We start from the raw sequence: 23,088 nt of genomic DNA on the forward strand, positions 1-23,088 counted from the left end.
GAGACGCAAGAAACACAGAAATAGACGTGCGTGGTCCCGAAAAAAACGCCGATCTACAAGCCGACACGTACATCGCTGCACCAAAAATGTTTTTGGTGCACTACAAAAAAAGTACAACTCGCGCTTGCTTGCAGCCGCCCCACTCTCAGCTAAAATCGGTGCGCGTGAACCCAAAAACAGACGATCTACAAGCCGAGCTCGTACAGTACATCGGTGGTGCACTACAAAAAAAAGTACAACTCGTGCTTGTTTGTAGCCCGCACCACTCTCGGCCATATTTGGAGTAGTCGGCGCACCACCACCACAGCTCACTCGCATTATCCCCGGTGACGTAGGCTCTAACATTCATCAAGCGAAAGGGGGCTCGGGGAGAGCCAGCGCCGCGCGGCAGACACTGTGTTCTCCCTCCGTTTCCTTTTGTTGCCTGTCCAAACTGGCAACCAACAAAGACCATTTGCTAACCTCATTTCTGGGCACTGCGCAAAAATTCCAGTGTTTAATCAAGTGAGCACTGAATGTGGTTTCCAGGCCACATTATCTCAACACATTTATTATTATAAGTGTGTGTGTGGTCAGTGTGTGCAAGAAGGTAAGTTAAAGGGGGGAGGAGAATAAGAGAAAAAAAAAGCGAGGGGGGGGGGGGGGGGGGGGGAGAGAGAGAGAGAGAGAGAGAGAGAGAGAGAGAGAGAGAGTGGAGGTTAGGGATGGGACGATAAGCGATATTATCGTTTATCGTGATAAAAAACACCCACGATAATCGTATCGTGGAGATTTAATTTATCGTGATGTCGTCCTCCGTCATGCACTGGGATCAATTCACCTTTTATTTGCCGAGCTGCATATCCGGTACCACATAAACCCTCTATAATTGGTAAAAGGTACTTATAATACACGTACTTGATACAGTCTTTTTTTCCCACTGTCAATCAAAAGTATTTGCCCGAAAAATAGCCGATCTACAATTTCACAACGCGGCGCGTTGCGACGCGTTGTGCTATTTTTTTGGCAAACGTTCCGCCCCAGGACAATGGATTTTGATTATCGCAATAATATCTTAAATCGAGATTTTTCAGTAATCGTGATATGAAATGTTCATAATATCGTCCCATCCCTGCTCCATCCTCCTGGTGTACTGTAAGTCCTGGCGTTCTGGGGTTGGGAGTTTTTCATTGAGTTTTGAGCAGGGGAAAGGGGAAGATGCAGCCACTGAAAATATTGTGTAATGTCAGCTGTTGTGATGGGCCGGTTCTCCGTGCCCTGGCCTGGGCTCCGCTGCTAATGGCTAATGTGGTCGGAGATTTAAGAGGAGACATAATCGGGGTGTCATCCACTGCGAAACCCAAGACAATGTAAACCATTTATTACCAACATGCAAAAGATGCTAAGTTCTACGGCTTTTGACTTTATACCCCAAGATCTAACGTGCCTTAACTAGTAGAGTATAATACTAGGCTACAGTAAGTGGTTTTAATTTGAAGGGAAAAAATGATAAAATATTTAATATTAATAGCTTTTTTTATTATCATCATTCTGCTTAGAAAAGATTAACTGCTTAAAGGGGAAGACCACCCATTTTCAATATTGAACTATGTCATTAATATAACTTAAAGGAGTTGTGTGGAAATAGAAAACAAGTTCTCCCCCTTCTGTGTTGCCTAGAACCGGAGGATTGATTTTGGGGTTTGTATTGTAAAGTACAACAGTGTGATGTCATCAAGTTGTACTTTACAATACAAACCCCCAAATCAATCCTCCAGTTCTAGGCAACACAGAAGAGGGGGAACTTTTTTTCTATGTCCACACCACTCCTCTAAGCAAAGGTATATAAATGACATAGTTCAATATTGAAAATGGGTGGTCTTCCCCTTTAAGCCCTATTTTACACGCTGTCATACAGTCTACGACCTCGCAAAGCAGTGACGTGGTGTGAGATTGTAAGATGTGTAACTCTTTGCTGTCGCCCCCCCCCCCCCCAAAAAAAAAAGAAAAAAGAAAAATAGGGACGCCAGGTTTTGAAAGTGGTTAAGTAATTCAAACTCGGCCATCTGCAAAGTGTTACACAAGAAAAAGCTACCTGTTCTGGGTAATAAAAATGTGCATGCATCTTCACCCGGGAATTACAAGTTGAATTTCTCTCAGCAGTTTGCTCAGACGTACCATACTGTACTGTACGTATGTATGCAGTGGTGGAACATGTGCTCCCCAGGAAGAAAAAAAAAAAAGCGTTTGATTTCAGCTGCTCACAATACTGCTGGATAAACAAGAGGCAGATTGACCTAGAATTCCCTCTGAGGCAGTATAGCCCGTTCAGAACGGGGTACACATTATTGTGTATCATTATTTCATGCTTTAACTATTGAAAAATAGCAGATATACAAGCTCGCAGCGCGGCACCGAGTGCCGCGCTGCGAGCTTGTCGATCTGCTATTTTTGAAAAATCGTGAAAATTAGAATTTTGACCCGATTCTATAAGTGTCTTTTGAATCCTTCTAAGGTTTTTGGAAAAAAACATATGCTTCTATGTCAGCAATCTGGCTATAGCCATCGTCAAAGAAAAGGTCCTTTTTCACTTAAATGGAGCTCAGTTAGTCTGTTCTTGAGAGTCTACTATGTCAGCGGTTCTCAAACCTTTTCATGTGAAGGACCCCCAACATGACATGTATTTGGCCCACGGACCCCCATCTCAAAATATTTAGTTCCAGGGACCCCCCCCCAGAAGCAAAATTTGAGTTGCAAATGTTCGCTTTGAAAACACATATATTCAAAGATTTGCACACATTTTCACGACTTTTTTCAAAAAATAGCAGATCTACAAGCTCGCAGCGCGGCACTCGGTGCCGCGCTGTGAGCTTGTATATCTGCTATTTTTTCACAGGTTAAAGCGTTCAATAATTCTAGGCCCCTAAATGGGATAGAGGCCCTAGAAGTGACTATATAAATCGCCCCAGACCTGTGCTTTTTGAATATGAGTTCCTTTGCTTTCTCTGTTGATTAGCTAATCCCATCTGGGTATTAGGGCTGTCTACGAAAACACTCCTTCAAGGAAAAAAGAGGCGAGAGACACTGGGCGTGATTCCAGCCTAATTGCGCGGCTGAGGTTGAATGCGGGCCGTTGTGTCTAGTGTGCCCAAGGCCCTTCTTCATGGCTGGACTCCGCCAGACCGCCGGTTCCCAAGCGCTTATGAGCTCAAGACCCAAAAGAGAAATTAGGCGTTTGCCCCAGGACCCAACCAATGAAAACAGCAGATCTACAAGCTCAAGATTTACACATCTAAATAAAACGTGGATTTTTATTGTTCCTGTCCGTCAGTCAATTGACTGGGAAATACGTTAATGTCCAGGGGCGAGCATGCAGCAACATGCAACGGTAAGAAAGAAAAAGTCCTATTTAATATTTACACCTCTTCATAATAACGTTGGCATTCGGTAATTTCGGGTATCTCGAGCTCCAGTTCCGACATATCTCTGTGCTGCCCGGGTATCGGATCAAATTTTTCGAATAATTGACGATTCCGTTCGGATCGGCTCTAACATGTCTCAGTGCTGCTCTGGTAACGGTTCTCATATTCCAAATAATAGACCGGTCCATTTGGGTCCAGCTCCATTTTCCCCGAAATTGGACCTGTGAAGACCTCTAGTACAGATGGATTCTCGTAGCTCTCGCGGCTGAACGGGGATCCACTTATGGCTCTCACCAAGCACAATAGAGGCAGAAAGACAATAGCAGATGTACTACTTGTAGATCTGCTATTTTTTTGGAATATTCAACCTAAAAATCCAAAATGGCACAGATGCTTTCCTGGTTTGAATGGGTTAAGACCTGAGGTCGATTCTACAAAGGCCTTTCTCAAACGTTCAAGATTTTTGAGCAGTGGTCACACCGTCTCCTAAGTGTGACTTTGTCCGTATGTTATGCATGTGTGTACGTATGTCTGTCTGTAACATGAGCTGCAATAGAGCTGGTGACCAAGTGGTGCAGTTGCGTCACACACACACACGCACACGCACACACACACACACACACACACACACACACACACACACACACACACACGACCTTGAAATGAACTGCTACACACACACACACACGCACCACCACTCACTTTTTCACAATAGAACCGTGTTATATAAAATGTAATACCTCAACTCTCAATGCTCGTCACCAGTTAAAATAGGATTATTTTGGGGGTCGCAGCCGGCCTGAAAAGGTTGAGAACCCCTGTGCTAGAAGAATGGCCAGGGACATGCTGGGCCCCTGATTCAGCCCGGGAAAAAGAGTTGGAGAGGCCCTCATTGTGCGCTATAGAGAGAGATCTCTCTCTATAGCGCTGCTGCTACTCAAAGATTTGCCATTTCAGATCATGACAAGTGAGAAGCCAGTGGGCCAATTACATTCGTCATTGTCAGGTGGAAACCTTATGTCCAAAACCGTTTGTTTTGTATTTATCATTTTAAAAATGATTTAAACTAGTGAAAACAGCCGATCTACATTAAGCACGGTGCGAGGCGTTGTGTGCTTGTAGATCTGCTGTTTTCACTACAGTTTAATTTTTACCATTTGTGCAAACAGTAACATTTTTTCCTAATGGCCGGCCCAGACCGGCCGGGAATGAACCAGCCGTTCGGGAGTTGTCCCGCTTTTCCCCATGACCAGCACGTCCCTGAGAAAGGCCCAGAGTTGCAGCCCTGGTGGACAGCTGATGACAGTGTAGTATCTATGCTGCTGTGATGATGGTAAACATAGCGGTAGGGAGGGATATGTCTGGACATGCACTCTCTGGGCTTTCTAAGAAGGGGCCGGCCCATGCCGGTGACTCACTCACACACTTTTACACACACTCGCTCACACAGTAGCTAGACATTCAATCCACCGCGCACGCACGCACACACACACACACACACACTCCCCACCCGGCTTCACAGACAGACAGACAGACACACGCACGAGTGTGCGCAACTGCATATGCACGTATAGTGCAAAGACATGCAGACATTCAATCCACCGCGCACGCACGCACACTCCCCACCCGGCTTCACAGACAGACAGACAGACAGACACACGCACGAGTGTGCGCAACTGCATATGCACGTATAGTGCAAAGACATGTGTGTGTGTGCGTGCGCGCGCGCGCACGCACGCACGCACGCACGCACGCACGCACGCACACACACACACACACACACACACACACACACACACACACACACACACACACACACACACACACACACACACACACACACACACACACACACACACACACACACACACACACACACACACACACACACACACACACACACACAGTATGCTTTAAGATCTGCCATTTTCGAATGTGTGAAATGGGCCATTCATATACAATTATTCGAGTATATTTTGAAGCCAATACTTTTGTACTTTTACAAACAGTATTTCTATATTCTGGTATTGCTACAATACTTTTACTTTGTTTGAGCACTTCTCACACCACTACGAGCGCACACGCGCACATACGGATGTACGCGCACGCACACACACACTTCATAGCTTCATAGATGCTTTTATACAGAGCAATTATTTTAGAAAACACGGTAAGGGAATTCCAGTGACATGAGACGATGGAATGAAGCAACACAGATAAGTTATACATGCTACCAGGATTTACTCCATTATTCTGCAAGGGAGAAAAAAAAAAAAAAAAAAAAGGGCAACATTTTTAGAAGCCAGTGATGTCAGTGTGATTTTAAACACACTGCTGCCAGTCGGCTAGCTCTGGTCCATAGCGTTAGTGGAGTTCTCCCTAACGCTATGTTCCTCTACCTCCGCCCCGGCTTGGCAAAACCGGAAAGCCCCGTCGTCTGGTCCGAAAATAACAAAAACTGTTTCGCCACTCACCAAACCAAAGGTATCAGTGGGGAGTTGAAAGCTTACTCTACTTAGTGGACACAGTCTGAGCCCCCCACCACACGCTTAAAATACATTTCTAGGGCAAAATGAAAAATATTCCACCGGATGGAGACACTTTTCCTGGTTGAAGACTGTTTTTACGAAACAGCACCTCCAACGTCGCAGAGCTGAATAACACCCAGAGAGATTAATGCTCTGTTAATGCGGTCCTCTGACCTGCGCGGCAGTAGTGAGTTGGCACCGTAATGGCAACGACAAATAGTGAAAAACTAGAAGAAATGGAGTCTCCATCCGGTGGAATATTCATCATTTCGCCCTTAGACATGTATTTTAAGTGTGTGGTGGGGGGCCCAGACTGCGTCCACTAAGTAGAGTAAGCTTTTAACTCCCCACTGATACCTTTGGTTTGGTGAGGGGCGAAACAGTTTTAGTTATTTTCGGACCAGACAACGGGGCTTTCCAGTTTTGCCAAGCCGGGGCAGAGTTAGAGGAACATAGCGTTAGGGAGAACTCCACTAACGCTATGGACCAGAGCTAGCAGTCGGCCTCGGGTTCTTGTATATCTGCTATTTTTGAAAAATCGTGAAAATGTGTGCAAGAAACCTATGTCAAGGACCCCCAAGATGATATATATTTGGCCACGGACCCCGATCTCAAAATATTTAGTTCCAGGGACCCCCCAGAAGCAAAATTTGAGTTAGAACTGTTCGCTTAAAAAATACATATATTCAAAGATTTTCAAAGATTTTCACAACTTTTCAAAAATAGCAGATCTACAAGCTCGCAGCGCAGCACTCGGTGCCGCGCTGTGAGCTTGTATATCTGCTATTTTTCAATAGATAAAGTTATTAGGGCCCCTCCACCCTTGGGCCCCAGTAACTCAGTCCCACTTTCCTACCCCTTGTGACACCCCTGAACCCCATTATAATGTTCTTATTTTGATCATAAGACCCACTTACAGAACGTCAAGTATCCAGGTCTTCCCTCAAAATAATTATGTATGACACTTATTTACTATGACACTATGGACACATTAGGATCGGAGTTCAACTAGTACTAGTGGTTCGCAGATGTTCCATTTGATTAACTCTGAGGGTGTACAAATGTACCCGTAAAGCCTCTATCAGAGTCGGTACCGCGGTGGTAAGCTATCCACCGCGGTGTAGTGCGGTGTAGTCTTTTTGAGCGTTAACGTTGTAGTTTTATGACTCAAAAAGACTACACTGCACTACACCGGTAACGACTCTGATAGAGGCTTTAGGGTCCATTTGGTTCCAGACCTGTTATGTCATTGGTCATTCAGGGCTAGCTCTCTGTGTTTCTGTTAATAGTATAATTGTCCACTCATTGTGTATGCCCGTAGCAAAAAAAGAAAAAAAAAAGTATTGTAACAAAAATGTCCACCAATAAAAAGGTAGCTCCATGCCCTTCATTCATGCACACACTGCTGCTTTCAATCATCTGCTGGGTCCTCCCTTGTGAATGTCACTAAACCACATGCAATTCTCTTAACTATCTTGGGTGGTTTCCACCCCTACACCCCCCCCCCCCCCCCCCCCCCACACACACACACACACTTTTTCTTCCATGTGTGTATTCTCTCTCTCTCTCTCTCTCTCTCTCTCTCTCTCTCTCTCTCTCTCTCTCTCTCTCCCCTCTTTCTCGCTCTCTCTCATCCTGCCTCCCCCCCCCCCTCCCTACAGCCATATTTCTCTGGGGTATGGAGTCGTAAAGATTTACGAGGGGTGCTTCGGCTCGCTCTCTCTCCCTCTCTCCCTCTCTCTCTCTCTCTCCCTCTCTCCCTCTACCTCTATGCCTCTCTCTCTCCCTCTCTCTCTCCCTCTCTCTCTCCCTCCCTCTCTCTCTCCCTCCCTCTCTCTCTCTCTCTCCCTCTCTCTCTCTCTCGCTCTCTCCAAGCCAGCGTTTCCCAGTCAAGTGGTGTGAGGACACAGACCTCAAGTCCTTTAGAAAACAGGTGCCAATGTGTGTGCGTACATACAGTACATACACACGCGCACGCACACAGACACACAGACACACAGACACACAGACACACACACACACACACACACACACACACACACACACACACACACACACACACACGCGCGCGCGCACACACACACAGATGCGTAGTAATATACTTGTGAGGACATCAATTGATGTTTTAAGATGTTCTTTTTTTATAAATGCCACTTTATTGAAATGTTTTACCCTTAAACTCTCCAGTCCAGAGTTAAATTGCATGGCGGGTGTCATGCACATCGAATAGCAGATCTACAAGTTCACAACCGTCTGATAGCTATTTTAGGGTGTATGCATGGCAGGTCTACAACAACCAAGTGTAAATGAAGTCTAAATCTAACATTTGTACAACCATAAAATAAAGCACTTTTTACTTGCGAGGACCAGGATGCTCATAAAGTGTAACACACACACACACACACACACGCGCGCACGCACGCACGCACGCACGCACGCAAGCACGCAAGCACGCACTCCAATTTTGGAGGCATTACGTTATCAGAGTGTCAGTTGCATATCTCTTCCAAAATTATGTAAGTAAGTGCAGCAGAGGAACACACTAGTTGTGTGTGTTAACAACGGCTGTTGACACAGTAAAATATGACAGTTTTAGTAGCTATTTTATACTATTTGAAAATAGCTGATCTACAAGCTCACCAATCTGGGAAGGAACCCATTCTCTATACAAAAAAAGCTTGTAGATCAGCCCTTTTCAAATATTTTTCGTACTTTTGCTTACTTACACATTTTGATGCCAATACATTTCTGCTTTCACTCAAGTCAACATTTCGAATGCAGGACTTTTACTAGTACTTTTTTTATTGTGGTATTGCTACTTTTACTTCTGAATACTTCTACCACCAGTGGTGTAAACTAACTACTAAAAACTAAGTACATTTACTCAAGTACTGTACTTGAGTACAATTCTGAGGATTTTTTACTTAAGTATTTCCAATTCTCTGTAATTTGACTTCGACTCCACCTACATCAGAGGCACATATTGTAACGTTTACTCCAATTATTTGAAAACTAAAGTTACTAGTTACTTTGTAGATTTAGATTATTATTACAAAACATTATGCATGACGAGTGCTTTCTACTTTTGGTACTTTAAGTACATTTCGAGGGCAATACTTTAGTACTTTTACTCAAGTACATTCTTAATTCCTAGGTTGCAGTATTGATACATTTACTCAAGTAAAAACATGTGAGTACTTTTTTCACCTCCGCTAACAGGGGAGTAGGAGCCCCCAACCAGGGACTCTGTCCAAACCCTACAGACAGACGGCTGCTTCAGAGGTTTACACACACGCACGCACGCACATACACACACACACGCACGCACGCACACACGCACGCACACGCGCGCAGCACGTTTGGACAAGCCCAGACTTGTCTCTCACACGAGTACACAGCTAAATAATCCTCAACGCTCACTTTAACTCTGACAGTGTACAAAAATAGACCCCAGCGCCAACGCGGGGCCGACCGACCGGCAACGGTTAAGCTTGTTTTTACAAAATTCTGCACAGGTGTGAATCTGTTTTTATAGTACTGTATGCACAGATATCGGATGGAAATCAGTGGTTCTTCATTTGGAATTTGTTCAAGTACGTCGTCTCTGTCGGGTGGAAACCTTGTGTTACTTTTCAGGATTCAATTTCAAAAGAATCAAAATTTGCAGTTCTACAAGCTCGAAACGTTTCGAGCTTGTAGATCGGCTACTTTTGATGCTTTTCTGGGGTGTCGCTCTCCATTCCGACATGTCACCACTCCGAAATTGACTTCTTATTGTCGGAGTGACACTTCCATAGGGGTTAGGTTTAGGGTAAGGGTTAGAGATAGCCATAGGGTTAGTGTCGGAATGGAGACATGTCGGAAAGGAGACATGTCGGAGTGGCGGGGTGTAACCGCTTTTCTGAGATGTCTTATATATGATCAAGTAGGGCAGGGGTCTTCCAACAGGGGGTCCGGGAACCTTATAGGGGGACCGTCCTCGGAGTTACTACAGGGCGGGCCGCCAAATCTTTGTGTGATAGGATAATTCTTTTAGAAGATTAACAACTCGAACCCTCGCGTCCCTATTCTGAGGAGAACTTTGGCCAAAAATATCAGATCTACAAGCTCTCAACGCCTCGCCCTGTGAGGCGTTGAGAGCTTGTAGATCGGCTATTTTTGGCAAATACGTTAGGTGTGGAGGTAAAAAAGAGCAGTCCAAGTACCGAGTGAAAAAATACATTAACACGACTCCAACATGGACTGATGACAGTGCTGTCAGACAAGTCTATGAATCTACCTATGATGAAATCGATGAAAATCTGCAAAACAGATTTATACAACACGCAGAGGGGGTCCCTGCTTCGTCCGACTCTCAGCTAAGGGGTCCTTGGCCTGAAAACATTGAAGACCCCTGAAGTTGTGCTTTGAGCAGCTTTTTAATGTGTCACGTGTCACTTATGAGCGTTGAATGTTTCTTGGTCACTTTATGTATGTTACAATTAGTTTGGGTAACTCAGTTAGATTGGGGTAGGAGCGCTTGTTTTTGTTCACCTGGATGTGGAAGAAGCTCATGTCCCAGTGGAAGAAGCTCATGTCCCAGTGGTAGAGCATTTGACTGCATTAGTCCCACGCTGGTGAATGCTAACCTGGTGAATGCTACTATGCCTGAACCTAACCCTAACCTTAAACCTTACCCTAAATCTAATCCTAAACCCAAACCTAAAGCTAACCCTAACCCCAAAATTTTACCCTAACCTCAGTAAAACTATGCCTAAACCTAACCCTAATCCTAACCCTAACCTCAGTAAAACTATGCCTAAACCTAACCCTAATCCTAACCCTAACCTCAGTCAAATTATTCCTAGTTCCCCGAAGGAAGCACCGCCTGCTCCACCTTGTGCACAAAAACGAGCGCTCCTGTTCTCAATCTAACTGAATCTCAAACTAACTGTGATATATATATTCTTCTTTCTTTTTATGACAGCTTTTTTGACACTTTATATTCTTCTTTTTGTACTTTTTTTTCTTACCTCTTTGTAACTTGTAACCTTTAACTGCTGTGCTGCCTCTGGGCAGCTGAATTTCCCCTGTGGGATAATAAAGGTATCTATCTATATTTATCTAATCTATCTATCTAAGTAGGGCATGAAAAAAAGGTTAGAATATGGAGATAAGAGGTTTCTGTACTCCTCTTGATGGATGGCTGTATCATAGTACCCATGATGCTGTGCTGTGAGTCAGTGAGTTCATCATTAGTGTGCTCCTCGGACACCTGCCAGACTTGAATGATCACATCTCCATGGATTCTCGGCTCCGTTATTACCTCATATCTGACCCTGCAAAAAAATTCATAATTCGCCCATAAAAATTGAATTACGGTCGTGCGGGCCGCGGAGCAAGCTTGCTCAAGTGTGTGGAAGGGGAAGTTTAGGGGAGGGGGGGGGGGGAGTTAGTTTGTTCTGTCGGGGTCAACGGGAACAGGTATGAAGAAATAGAAGAGCGAAGATTTTAGGCCTAGAATTATTGAATGCTTTAACTATTGAAAAATAGCAGATATACAAGCTCACAGCTTGTAGATCTGCTATTTTTGAAAAATCGTGAAAATTAGAATTTTGACCCGATTCTATAAGCGTCTTTTGAATCCTTCTACAACTTTTTGAAAAACCTACGTTTCTATGTCAGCAATCTGGCCAGCCATCGTCAAAGAAAAGGTCCTTTTCACTTAAATAGAGCTCAGTTAGTCTGTTCTTGAGAGACTACTATGTCAATGGTTCTCAAACTTTTTCATGTGAACCCCCAAAATGATATGAATTTGGCCATGGGACCCCCATCTCAAAATATTGAGTTCCAGGGACCACCCAGAAGCAAAATTTTAGTTACAAACGTTCGCTTTTGAAAATACATATAGTCAAAGATTTGCACACATTTTCATGACTTAAAATAGCAGATCTACAAGCTCGCAGCGCGGCACTCGTGCCGCGCTGTGAGCTTGTATATCTGCTATTTTTCACTGGTTAAAGCATTCAATAATTCTAGGCCTAAATGGGTTAAAAAGGTTTGATGTTGTTCTTCTGCGGCAGTGGAGGCTCCAGAGAATTGTGACTTGGGGGGGCTATGGGGGAGCTTGCTTTTTTAGAGCAGGGTCTAATTAATTTCGTCAACAAACAATAATGAATAATACTAATTTACGACAAACGAGATTCTCTCGATAACTGAACAGACCAGATCATTGGCAGATGCCAGGGTCCAAATCTGAGGACTGGGGGTGATCGGATAAGGGTTTTTGTGACGCTGAAGATGCTTTCCAGCATAAAAAAGTATGATTTCATAGTATGGTTTAAACAGAAGTCAATCAATTGTCTTTCACATATTCAAATATATGTTATGTATTTATTCCTTTAGCCTTCACCAGGGGGGCTAAAGCCCCCATAGCCCCCCACTGGAGCCGCCACTGTTCCGCAGCCCTCACACGCGGCTGCGAGGCGTTGTGTGCTTGAAGATCTGCTGTTTTCACTAGTTTAGTAAATTTTTTAGATGATAAATACAAAACTAACGGTTTTGGACATACAAGGTTTCCACCCGACAACGACGATATACTAGTATAAATATAAGGTGCTGGGAGTGAAAATTATAATGTAGGGGTGCCTCGGATTAAAAAAAAAAATCATGGGGTGCCCAGAGACAAAAAAGTCTGGGAACCACTATATAACATCACTGAATCGTCTCTTTAATGCATGTCTGGTCTTGGCTCAGTAGTGATTGAAAATGAAGAAGAGGAGAGAAAAAAGCCCTGCAAAATGAAGATTTTACTTTTTAATGCACTCTGTTAATGGATTGGGGGAGGCAGAGGAACTGCATAAAATGCATGGTCCACTTTTTTTGTCGATACCTTAGAATAAAAAACAATAATATATGCTTCTCTAATTCTCAACGCTCAAAGTTTCTTATTCGGTTCGGTGACGAATGGGGTGAGATATCCATGCAATCAACTTAAACACAATTTAGTCGATGGGCAACTTAGTCAAATTGCACATAATTCACAGAAGCAATTCATTATACCAAGTAATATTTTATTCAGTGAATAAAAAGGCCTTTAGAGACTGAACAAAATGCAACTAAACTTCAGCACGGGCAGCCGTAGAGGATCTTTACAAAAGACTGTAAAATCCTGAAATGAATGTACAATAAAGCTCTACCGTTTGGTTCGCGTTGTCATTAAAGGGTGCCATTACATTATTTAAATTCACAGGCACTTAATGTTCCTTTTTTTCCTCATTACAGCTGAAGTTACGTTTATGTATACGTAGGGCTGTCACAATTATTACATAATCGTCTAATTGCAATTATTTGAGGTAATCGCAATTATTTTGTATTATCGTCATAATCATTTCCTTTTTGAGAAATGTTGACATAGTTTCAAACACTTTCAAAAAGTAGTGGAAACAGCAGATCTACAAGCTCACAACGCGTCGCATCGTGAGCTTGTAGATCGTGTACTTCAACTATCAATGTTCTTTTTTAAGTATAAAATTGTGAAATATGTCAGTAATTTCTTTGTGTATATAAGTTATGTGTCATGGTTGCCATGTACAAAGCCTAAAAGCCAAACAGAAATGTAATTGTCAACGACAAATACACAATTAAATCGTTAATCGCAATTATTTGAGTGACAATTAATCGTCATGTAAAATGTCATAACCGTGATCCAAACCCAACTCTGACGTTGTAACAACATCCATGTCTCTGTCATTAACATCAATGGTACACCACTGGTTTTCAACTTGGGGTCAAAAGAGATTGTATACATGAGAAAAACAAGAGTAGAGTGGCCGTTTTAGCAAATGTTGCCCGACACTGCATGTTGTACGATCAAGTACTCCATTAATTCCTTCCCAGATCACAAACACGTTGAAATGTGGAGATACCTGGTTTCCGCCCGACAGGCAACGATACGAACACTGTGTTATATAAGTTGCCGGTTGTATAAGGTGGCCGTATAGAATAGTGAAGTGTGACGTAATTTACACATCCTACCTGGTTCGCGGTTTTCTTCCCCCATTCTGAATTCCCATAGACCTTTTTCATATCGCGTCATATAAGAACTGTGTTCCAATTATAAACAAATTATCTCAGCGGTTTGACTCATATGGATATGAAGAATCAACTCGCCGACAATATCGCAAAGGCTGTTTGTTTATTTTTGACCCACAATGCTTATATGAGACGATTTAAGATGACCCAATGTTATTCTCCATAGAGAATTACTTCCGTGGAACCACGGGATGAGCGAGTCACGTCATGACTTCACTGTTCTATTTATGTCACATCTTAAAATACATTGTAGAATGTGGATTTATTTTATTTTTTTTTGGCAGATTTAGAAACTTGGTTAGAATAACAACAGATGCACACACGCACGTGTGGCCGTGCGTGCACGCACACACACATTTTGGATGGTGCTTAATGTTGCAGCTGCTATAGCCAGTAAGTGATCAAAGGTGCACAGCTGGGTCAACTATTTTTAAAGCCCCAATATTTCATTTCTAATCCCTGTTCCTGTTCAGTTGTTCCAATATGAGTCCACCCAGAGAACAAGAGAGGTAACACCATTTTTTGGGGGGGGGGGGAAAGACGCTATTTAGAGAATCTTGCTGATTTCAGCACTTATGGTACTCGATATCTCCCGGGGAAATATAGGAGGATGCATGGGGGGACTGATGTCACTCTCGGGCAAAAACCCTGTGTCTCCATCCAACTTTTAGTTTTTCCAAAAATGAACAGTGGTGAAAAAAGAAATCACATGTTTTATTTAAAGATGGGGTGCCATGACCCCCCCCCCCCCCCCCCCCCCCCAAAAGTAAGTAAGTATGCGTGGTTGTCATGGTGGGTGGTGACCCAGCTGAAGTTAGCCACACCCACAGTGTGGGTATAACGTTATTTTCAATCAATTCTGATGGAAACGGATATTTCTCCAATATGATGTAAGATTCTAAAAAATAACAGTGTAATTCAGAGGTGCCGTGGATGAAAAGGTTATTTACAGGGGTGCCCTGAGTCAAAAATATTTGAAAACCCCTGGTCTAGAGGTATTAAAAAGTCCTTAAATTGTCACAAGAAATGTGCATATACCCTCCATACACTTAAACGTTATGTTGTTTTGGGTTGAGAAAACAATGTTGCACGTTAAGCTAATCATCTGGGGACCCCCCCCAAAATAATTTGGGGACCCCTCCTGTGGGTCCCGACCCTCAGGTTGAGAAGCACTGCTCTAAGCCCTCTTCAGGGAGTTGTGGTACACTACAGTACCATACCGCCGTCCTCCGCTGGGACGAGACCCCCTCCATCAACTCTGACTGCATGTCATCCCAGTGGGCTCCACGTCAAGAAGCCATGAATCCAATGAATCATTTGCATGTTTCGAGGTTGAGTCAGCCACCCAAAATATTTCGCGGAGAATCGGTGGCAGAAACCTTGTATCTCCAAATGTGTGTACTTTTCATACATACAATCAGGCCTGGAATTTCATCATTTTAGGGGCAAGGCCAGTTGGCCTTTACTGTTGTCAAACTTTTGAGGGCACAAAGGCCAAGTGCCAGGGCAGGAAGGCCATCAATTAAAACAATGATTTTAAGTCCACGCCAGTCATAATTAATTTAGCTTAAACATTAAGGAAGATTACATTTTTAATTAGGCTAATGTAATACCTTTCAATTAAATAAATATCAAAAAGCTGTTTATTTATGTTTTTCCATGTGCAGCGGTGTAAAGTAAGTACATTTAAGTATTGTACTTAATTTGTTATTGTAATTTTGAATAACCTTTAGTTACTAGTTACTTTTTATATAAATTATAATATTATTATATACATGAACCACTAGCCCTATTTAGGCTGTTTTTCAAAAGCTGTAGGATCAAAACGAATTTATTTTATTACATACATTTTACTTAAACATGTTGACGACAGTCCTTATTAATCATAAAAACAAATTCAGTATCACACATTGCTTTTTTCTTAGTTTCCTAGGCCAATTACCAAAAAGCAGACCATTTTACCTTACTTCACCCTATACTTTTGCGCTTCCAAAAAGTGTCCCAATTTACCTGACTTCACCCTATTGTTTTACACGTAACAGCGTAGCCTACTTTGCGCTTCATTGCAGAGCTGCCTGCTGCTGTACAGTCTCAGTCTTCATTTGGATCATTGTTGGATTTACAATCTTTTCTTTCTTGTACAAACATGTGATTTAAAGGGGAGCTTTAGCAACACAGCACATTGGATACAGCTCGTTTTGTGTTGACGGCACTCACAGCAGGCAGCGGCTTGAAAAAAAAAGGAAAGAGAGAGAGAAAAACGTTCACTCTCTTGCTGCCTTGGACATAAAGGGAGACAAATGTGTCCGTCCATGCAGTGAGCAACTGGAAAGCTGGCGTCTCATATTATCAAAACTAACTAGCACAGCACACAGGTGCAGCCAATGACATTAATGCACATTGTCGTAAAATACAGACAAGACAAGCAGCAGAGCTCCGTTTGAAGGCATTCGTTCGCACGTCCAGATGTATTCAACAGGATGCGTTAGATTTAACTCCCGTTTAGCCCGGTGATGCAGCTTTTGTGTTGTATAACACTGTGTCGCGGGACTCCGGTGGCTGCTACGAGCATAAATCGAATCTACTACTGGTCATATAAGGAGCTCAACCAATCGGGCACTGCTGTCACCGTAATTACTGGAAAATCGCGCAGATGGAAAACGGTGAAATGAAGTTAATGGACTGCTGTGGGCACCGGGGCACCACGGCCACTGTGGCCGTTTGGGCATGTCATTTTTCGAGGGGCACACGGCCAAAGAGAGGGGCAACGACGGCCATGGCCGTCGTGGCCGCCGTGAATTTCCTGCCCTGCATACAATATATTTTTTTTTCTTTGCTCCCCCCCCCCCCCCCCCGTAAATCAACGCCCGGCTTCGTCATAGAGCGTCACGAGAAAAAGTAGCGTGAATAGCAGATCTACAAGCTCACAGCACGCCGCATTTCCGCTTATGATTAACTAGAGGTTAAAAAAATAATAAAATTAAAAATTAAAAAAAAAAAAAAAAAAAATGGGGGGGGAACTATTGGGGGGGGGGGGGGGGGGGGGAGACTATTGTGCCGCAGCGCACGTTTCCGGTCGGACATATTTGACCGCCGGACGCACTGGAGAGAAGTGACTGTTATGCCTCTGCTATTTCTCTGCACTCCACTGACTCACACAGGCAGCAGCAGCAGCAAACACAGTGGTGTCAAATTTCTCTCTCTCTCTCTCTCTCTCGCTTGCCCGCCCCCCCTCCCCTGTTGCCTCCTCTCTCTCGTGCTTAGCGAATGAGCGGACGGCATAGGGTTATGGGCGGTATTCCTTACCGTCCTGACGACTACCTATACGACTACCTATGCGACTACCTATGAGTTGGAGTGGATGTAAAGGGGGCGTGGACGGGCTTGGAAGTGGGATGCGGCAATAGGAGGAATGTATATATAAGATTGTTTTAAGCGAGCGTCAAAGCGGTTAAGTAGGTGAGGGTGGTTAGGTGAGGGTGAAAGCTCAGTCATACTCCAGTTTTAAGTGAGTAATTAAGCAACTCACCGCAACATTACGTCACTCACAGCGGTGAGTAGCAGCTCACCTCTCACCCTGACACACCTCTCTGTTTTCAGTGACTGACATCACCTAAAAAGGTGAGTAGCTACTCACCTCAGTATGACGAGCCTTAAAAGTGGTTAGATGAAGGTGAAAGTGGTTAGATGAGGGTGAAAGTAGTGGTTAGATGAGGGTGAAAGTAGTGGTTAGATGAGGGTGAAAGTGGTTAGATGAAGGTGAAAGTGGTTAGATGAGGGTGAAAGTAGTGGTTAGATGAGGGTGAAAGTGGTGGTTAGATGAGGGTGAAAGTAGTGGTAAGATGAGGGTGAAAGTAGTGGTAAGATGAGGGTGAAAGTAGTGGTTAGATGAGGGTGAAAGTAGTGGTTAGATGAGGGTGAAAGTGGTTAGATGAGGGTGAAAGTAGTGGTTAGATGAGGGTGAAAGTAGTGGTTAGATGAGGGTGAAAGTAGTGGTTAGATGAGGGTGAAAGTAGTGGTTAGATGAGGGTGAAAGTAGTGGTTAGATGAGGGTGAAAGTGGTTATGAGGGTGAAAGTAGTGGTTAGATGAGGGTGAAAGTAGTGGTTAGATGAGGGTGAAAGTAGTGGTTAGATGAGGGTGAAAGTGGTTAGATGAGGGTGAAAGTAGTGGTTAGATGATGGTGAAAGTAGTGGGTAGATGAGGGTGAAAGTGGTTAGATGAGGGTGAAAGTAGTGGTTAGATGAGGGTGAAAGTAGTGGTTAGATGAGGGTGAAAGTGGTTAGATGAGGGTGAAAGTGGTTAGATGAGGGTGAAAGTGGTTAGATGAGGGTGAAAGTGGTTAGATCAGGGGTCTTCAACGTTTTCAGGCCAAGGACCCCTTAGCTGAGAGAGACATGAAGCAGGGACCCCCTCTACATATTGTAAAAATGTGTGATACAGATTTTCATTGATTTCATAGATAGATTCATAAACTTGTTTGACAGCACTGTCATCAGTTGGGTAGATTTGTGTTAATTGTTGTTTTTTTTACTTTTTTTACTTTTGACCACTTAAATCGTCAATATTTACTATACTTGACCTTTCACTTTCAAGTTCTCCTCAGAATTTGGATGCGAGCGTTCAAGTTGTTCATTTTAAAATAATTATCCTATCACACAAAGATTTGGCGGCAGCCCCTATAGTAACTCTGAGGACCCCCTAGGGGTCCCGGACCCCCTGTTGAAGACCCCTGGGTCAGATGAAGGTGAAAGTGGTTTGGGGGTTTTACAAAATATTGAACCAATGAAAAAGTATTAACATGACTTTGTGACTAAATAATAAGCACACTGAAGCCATTAAAACACAAGTTTTCTTTTTTTCCCGCCACATTTCCTGAAAAGTAAAAGCTTTGGACATACAAGGTTTCTGCCTGACAGCGACGATTCGCATGTTGCTGCTCTTGGTAAAATAAATAAATAAAGGAAAATCCAAGGAAAAAAGGGAAGCCCCCAAAGGCATTGAGAGCTCATGGATGTGGGAACGATGCTATCAGCCAAGACCCAAGATTGATGCTTTGACAAGCACTGACATTCATGGAGGCGCGTAAATCACAGTGTAGATACGAAATACTGCATAACATGAGGTTGAACCTGGCCAGGTATAGAGCCCAGAGTTGAGAGTTAAAGGTGCCGTTAGGACATATTTATGGGGTTGCAATTAGAAGTGTTTTTGAAAAAATATATATATCGTCGTCGTCGGGTGAAAACCTTGTATGTCCAATTTGCCCTAAAATCACGCAAATCCGTACACAGTAGGTCTACACTCATGTCATCAACATGGATCTGTCCTATATAGCGCCACCATTAGGCCGATTTTTTCAAAAACATTTTTGGACACTGCTCCTACAGATTTTGCCCTAAATTCATGCTGCGACCTGACGGTCGCTTATCTCCCGATTAGGGAGTCTTACTGGTTTTAAAAATTTAAACTAGTGAAAACAGCCGATCTACAAGCACGCGTGTGTTGTGTGCTTGTAGATCGTCTATTTTCACTATATAAAGTAACTTTTTAAAATGATAAATACATTATGACATAACAAGGTTTCCACCCGACAACAATGATATGGACAGACACTTGCACACTCGGTCAAATGTCGGAGTGGCTGGCACCGCTCAAAAGAGCTCTATACTGTATTTCGACAGTGTTTGATCAGTAACAGGGGTCTCCCCGTCTCCTCGGCTCTTTGGTAAACAGAAAATACATTTTCCGTCGGGACACCAATTCCATCCGGTCGGGGGGAAAGAACCCTGCTCACAGCACGTCATTTTGTGCCACGGTGCGAGATTGTACATCTGCAATTCATAAAATTTGGGGGAAAATATTGAAAATGTTGGGAAACTTTTGAATGATTTAGAAATGTGTTATTTTGAACATAACTCTTCTCTTCTGGGGGTCCCTGACACAAAATGAGCATGAGCAAACACTCCATAGCAATGCTTGCAGACACCACTGCATGGGGGGGTCTTTGAACACTTACCTTCGGCTTCTCGGGGGGACCAGTGTCCTGAGGGGGCGCAGGGCCGGGGGGACGAGGAGTTGGAGGCGTACTGCAGCAGGACCCTCCCCTCTGTGCATTTATCACACACTGATCCCACTTCTCTAGGAAACCAACAGACAGGCACAGCAACCAACTTAGATACAGTCCAAATGCACAGTAACCAACTTAGATACAGTCCAAATGCACAGTAACCAACTTAGATACAGTCCAAATGCACAGTAACCAACTTAGATGCAGTCCAAATGCACAGTAACCAACTTAGATACAGTCCAAATGCACAGTAACCAACTTAGATACAGTCCAAATGCACAGCAGCCAGCTTAGATACAGTCCAAATGCACAGTAACCAACTTATATACAGTCCAAATGCACAGTAACCAACTTAGATACAGTCCAAATGCACAGTAACCAACTTAGATACAGTCCAAATGCACATCAACCAACTTAGATACAGTCCAAATGCACATCAACCAACTTAGTCCAAATGCACAGTAACCAACTTAGATACAGTCCAAATGCACACAGCAACCAACTTAGATACAGTCCAAATGCACAGTAACCAACTTAGATACAGTCCAAATGCACAGCAACCAACTTAGATACAGTCCAAATGCACAGCAACCAACTTAGATACAGTCCAAATGCACAGTAACCAACTTAGATACAGTCCAAATGCACAGCAACCAACTTAGATACAGTCCAAACGCACAGCAACCAACTTAGATACAGTCCAAATGCACAGTAACCAACTTAGATACAGTCCAAATGCACAGTAACCAACTTAGATACAGTCCAAATGCACAGTAACCAACTTAGATACAGTCCAAACGCACAGCAACCAATTTAGATACAGTCCAAGCGCACAGCAACCAACTTAGATACAGTCCAAATGCACAGCAACCAACTTAGATACAGTCCAAATGCACAGTAACCAACTTAGATACAGTACAAATGCACAGTAACCAACTTGGATACAGTCCAAATGCACAGTAACCAACTTAGATACAGTACAAATGCACAGTAACCAACTTAGATACAGTCCAAATGCACACAGTAACCAACTTAGATACAGTCCAAATGCACAGCAACCAATTTAGATACAGTCCAATGCTGTTACGATATTGAAGGTGGTATTATATGTTATGCGCGGATAGGTTTCTCTCCTCTCTGTGGCTGCGTGGGTCTGTGTGTGCGTGTGTGGTAGAGTGCGTATATGAGAGCGTGGAGCCTGATTGGATGATCATAGGAGGGGAGTTCCAGTCGCAGCCAGTCCGGATTGGTGTCCAGAGGACAACGCCATCTTTAAAAGGCTGTCAGTGAGCCGGCGTCAGCGAACCCGTGCCTTCCTGACTCCCAACCCGTCTGTCTGCCTGTTCGCTGTTGTAGTAGCCATTTGTGCATGTGAAGCCGGAACAGATAGTTGTATGTGAGCTCGAACAAACACTTGATTCCATAATAGCGATTACCGCTGTTTAACACCTCTCGATCTATTATTCTCAGCTAAAGGGGAGAGGGCTGGGTTTTTCTGTTGATTTATTTCGGTTCCTATTATATACTTTGTTTTTCAGTTAAGGAGGGGAAGTATATTGTCTTTTGTTTATTCTGGATAGGTAAGCTATTTTTCTGTTCTAGTTTTAGTTTTGTTGTACCCTGTCCTCCACCCCGGAGGTCTGTCAATCCGAGAAAATGTAATAAAAACACTTCAAAAGTCGAAAGTAAACTGGTTCTTGGGAGTTGGGAAGGTCGGTGTTTCCACACCATATTATGTGGTGCTCTGGTTTCCCCTAAGCCGGAGCGTTACATGGGGGCTCGTCTAAACTTTAATTTTTCGGGTAAGTGCATTTTTTTTTATACTCTTCTTGTGTTTGATTGGCAGTTTTGAGGAGGGTAGGATGAGCGACGAGGAGTTGATCCCACCAGGGGAGGAGAAGGTGGATGAGAGTGATAAGGGTCCACCACTGGGAAATTTGTGGGAGGAAGTTGCTAAGGGTCCATCAGGGGAGAAGCTAGATCGCTGTACAAAAGATAATTTGTTATTACTGGCAAACTTCTTTGGTGTTGATGTGCCTCTTAACGCAAATAAAGATGAACTGAAACGGCTACTAAGTGGGAAGTTGGAGAGGGGTGCGATGTTTCCTGGGGCTGGGGGGGCCAGCGTGGGGGATAGGGAGACACACGGGGACGCGGAGGCGTCACACGCTGTCATACCGCCCCTCACGGCTCATGCCGACATTGCCTCAACGAGTCTAAAAATAACCAGTGGTACAGAGGAACTCCGTTTAATGTTGTGTCTCAGAGAGGCGGAGGGTCGCAACAAAGAATTGGAGTGTCGCAACAAAGAATTGGATGTGGAGTTGGCAAAAATAAAGTTGAGAACGTTGGAAGTTGAGCGGTCATCACCTGGTATTCCCAGTGAGGCACGATCCCAATCTACTTCCAGTGGGTTTGATGTTGGGAGGCACATTGCACTAGTTCCACCTTTTAGGGAAAATGAGGTGGACTCGTACTTTAATACATTTGAGCGCATTGCCTCTGCATTAAAGTGGCCAAAAGAAATGTGGGCATTGTTAATACAGTGCAAATTGGTGGGGAGAGCGCAGGAGGTATGCGCTAGTTTGCCAGTTGAGGAGGGATTGAAATATGAAGTGGTAAAGTCTACTGTGTTAAAGGCATATGAATTAGTTCCAGAAGCCTACAGACAGAGATTTAGGGGAAAAGAAAAAACTGCCCATCAGACATATGTTGAGTATGCGCGCGAGAAGGAGGTCTTATTTGACAAATGGTGCCAGGCAAGTAAAATAAAGAACATGGAGGAATTACGGCAATTAGTGCTACTTGAAGAGTTCAAAAGGCGCTTGCCTGAAAATATTGGTATTTATTTGAACGAACAAAAGGTCACTACAGTATCTGCAGCGGCTGTGTTAGCTGACGAGTTCGTTTTAACGCACAAGACGGCGTTTTCTGCAGCCGCGGGCCGGGCTAATAACCCTGCCCGACAGCCCTCAGAAAATAGAACCCGGCCACTGAATAGTGCGGGGCGCGCTAAT

At 43.7% G+C, this 23,088-nt stretch overlaps 1 protein-coding gene and 1 long non-coding RNA gene across 2 annotated transcripts in view; one reads left to right on the forward strand and one right to left on the reverse strand.

Moving 5' to 3' along the window:
* The window catches only part of pappaa (pregnancy-associated plasma protein A, pappalysin 1a), a gene marked incomplete at both ends in the record, with an annotated part of 282,732 nt that overhangs the window by 203,616 nt on the left and 56,028 nt on the right, over positions 1-23,088 (reverse strand). The window contains 1 exon segment of the mRNA XM_080743260.1: positions 20,021-20,142. Within this exon segment, the coding sequence (XP_080599386.1) occupies positions 20,021-20,142 (122 nt within the window).
* The window catches only part of LOC308299483, a 711,129-nt gene continuing 699,961 nt past the window's right edge, over positions 11,921-23,088 (forward strand). Inside the window, exon 1 of the long non-coding RNA XR_013962782.1 lies at positions 11,921-11,966. This is a non-coding gene — a long non-coding RNA (uncharacterized lncRNA). The remainder of the gene's footprint in view (positions 11,967-23,088) is intronic.

The sequence above is a fragment of the Nannobrachium achirus genome (genome assembly GCF_963921795.1).
Source record: "Nannobrachium achirus genome assembly, chromosome: 15".
Classification (NCBI taxonomy): domain Eukaryota; kingdom Metazoa; phylum Chordata; class Actinopteri; order Myctophiformes; family Myctophidae; genus Nannobrachium; species Nannobrachium achirus.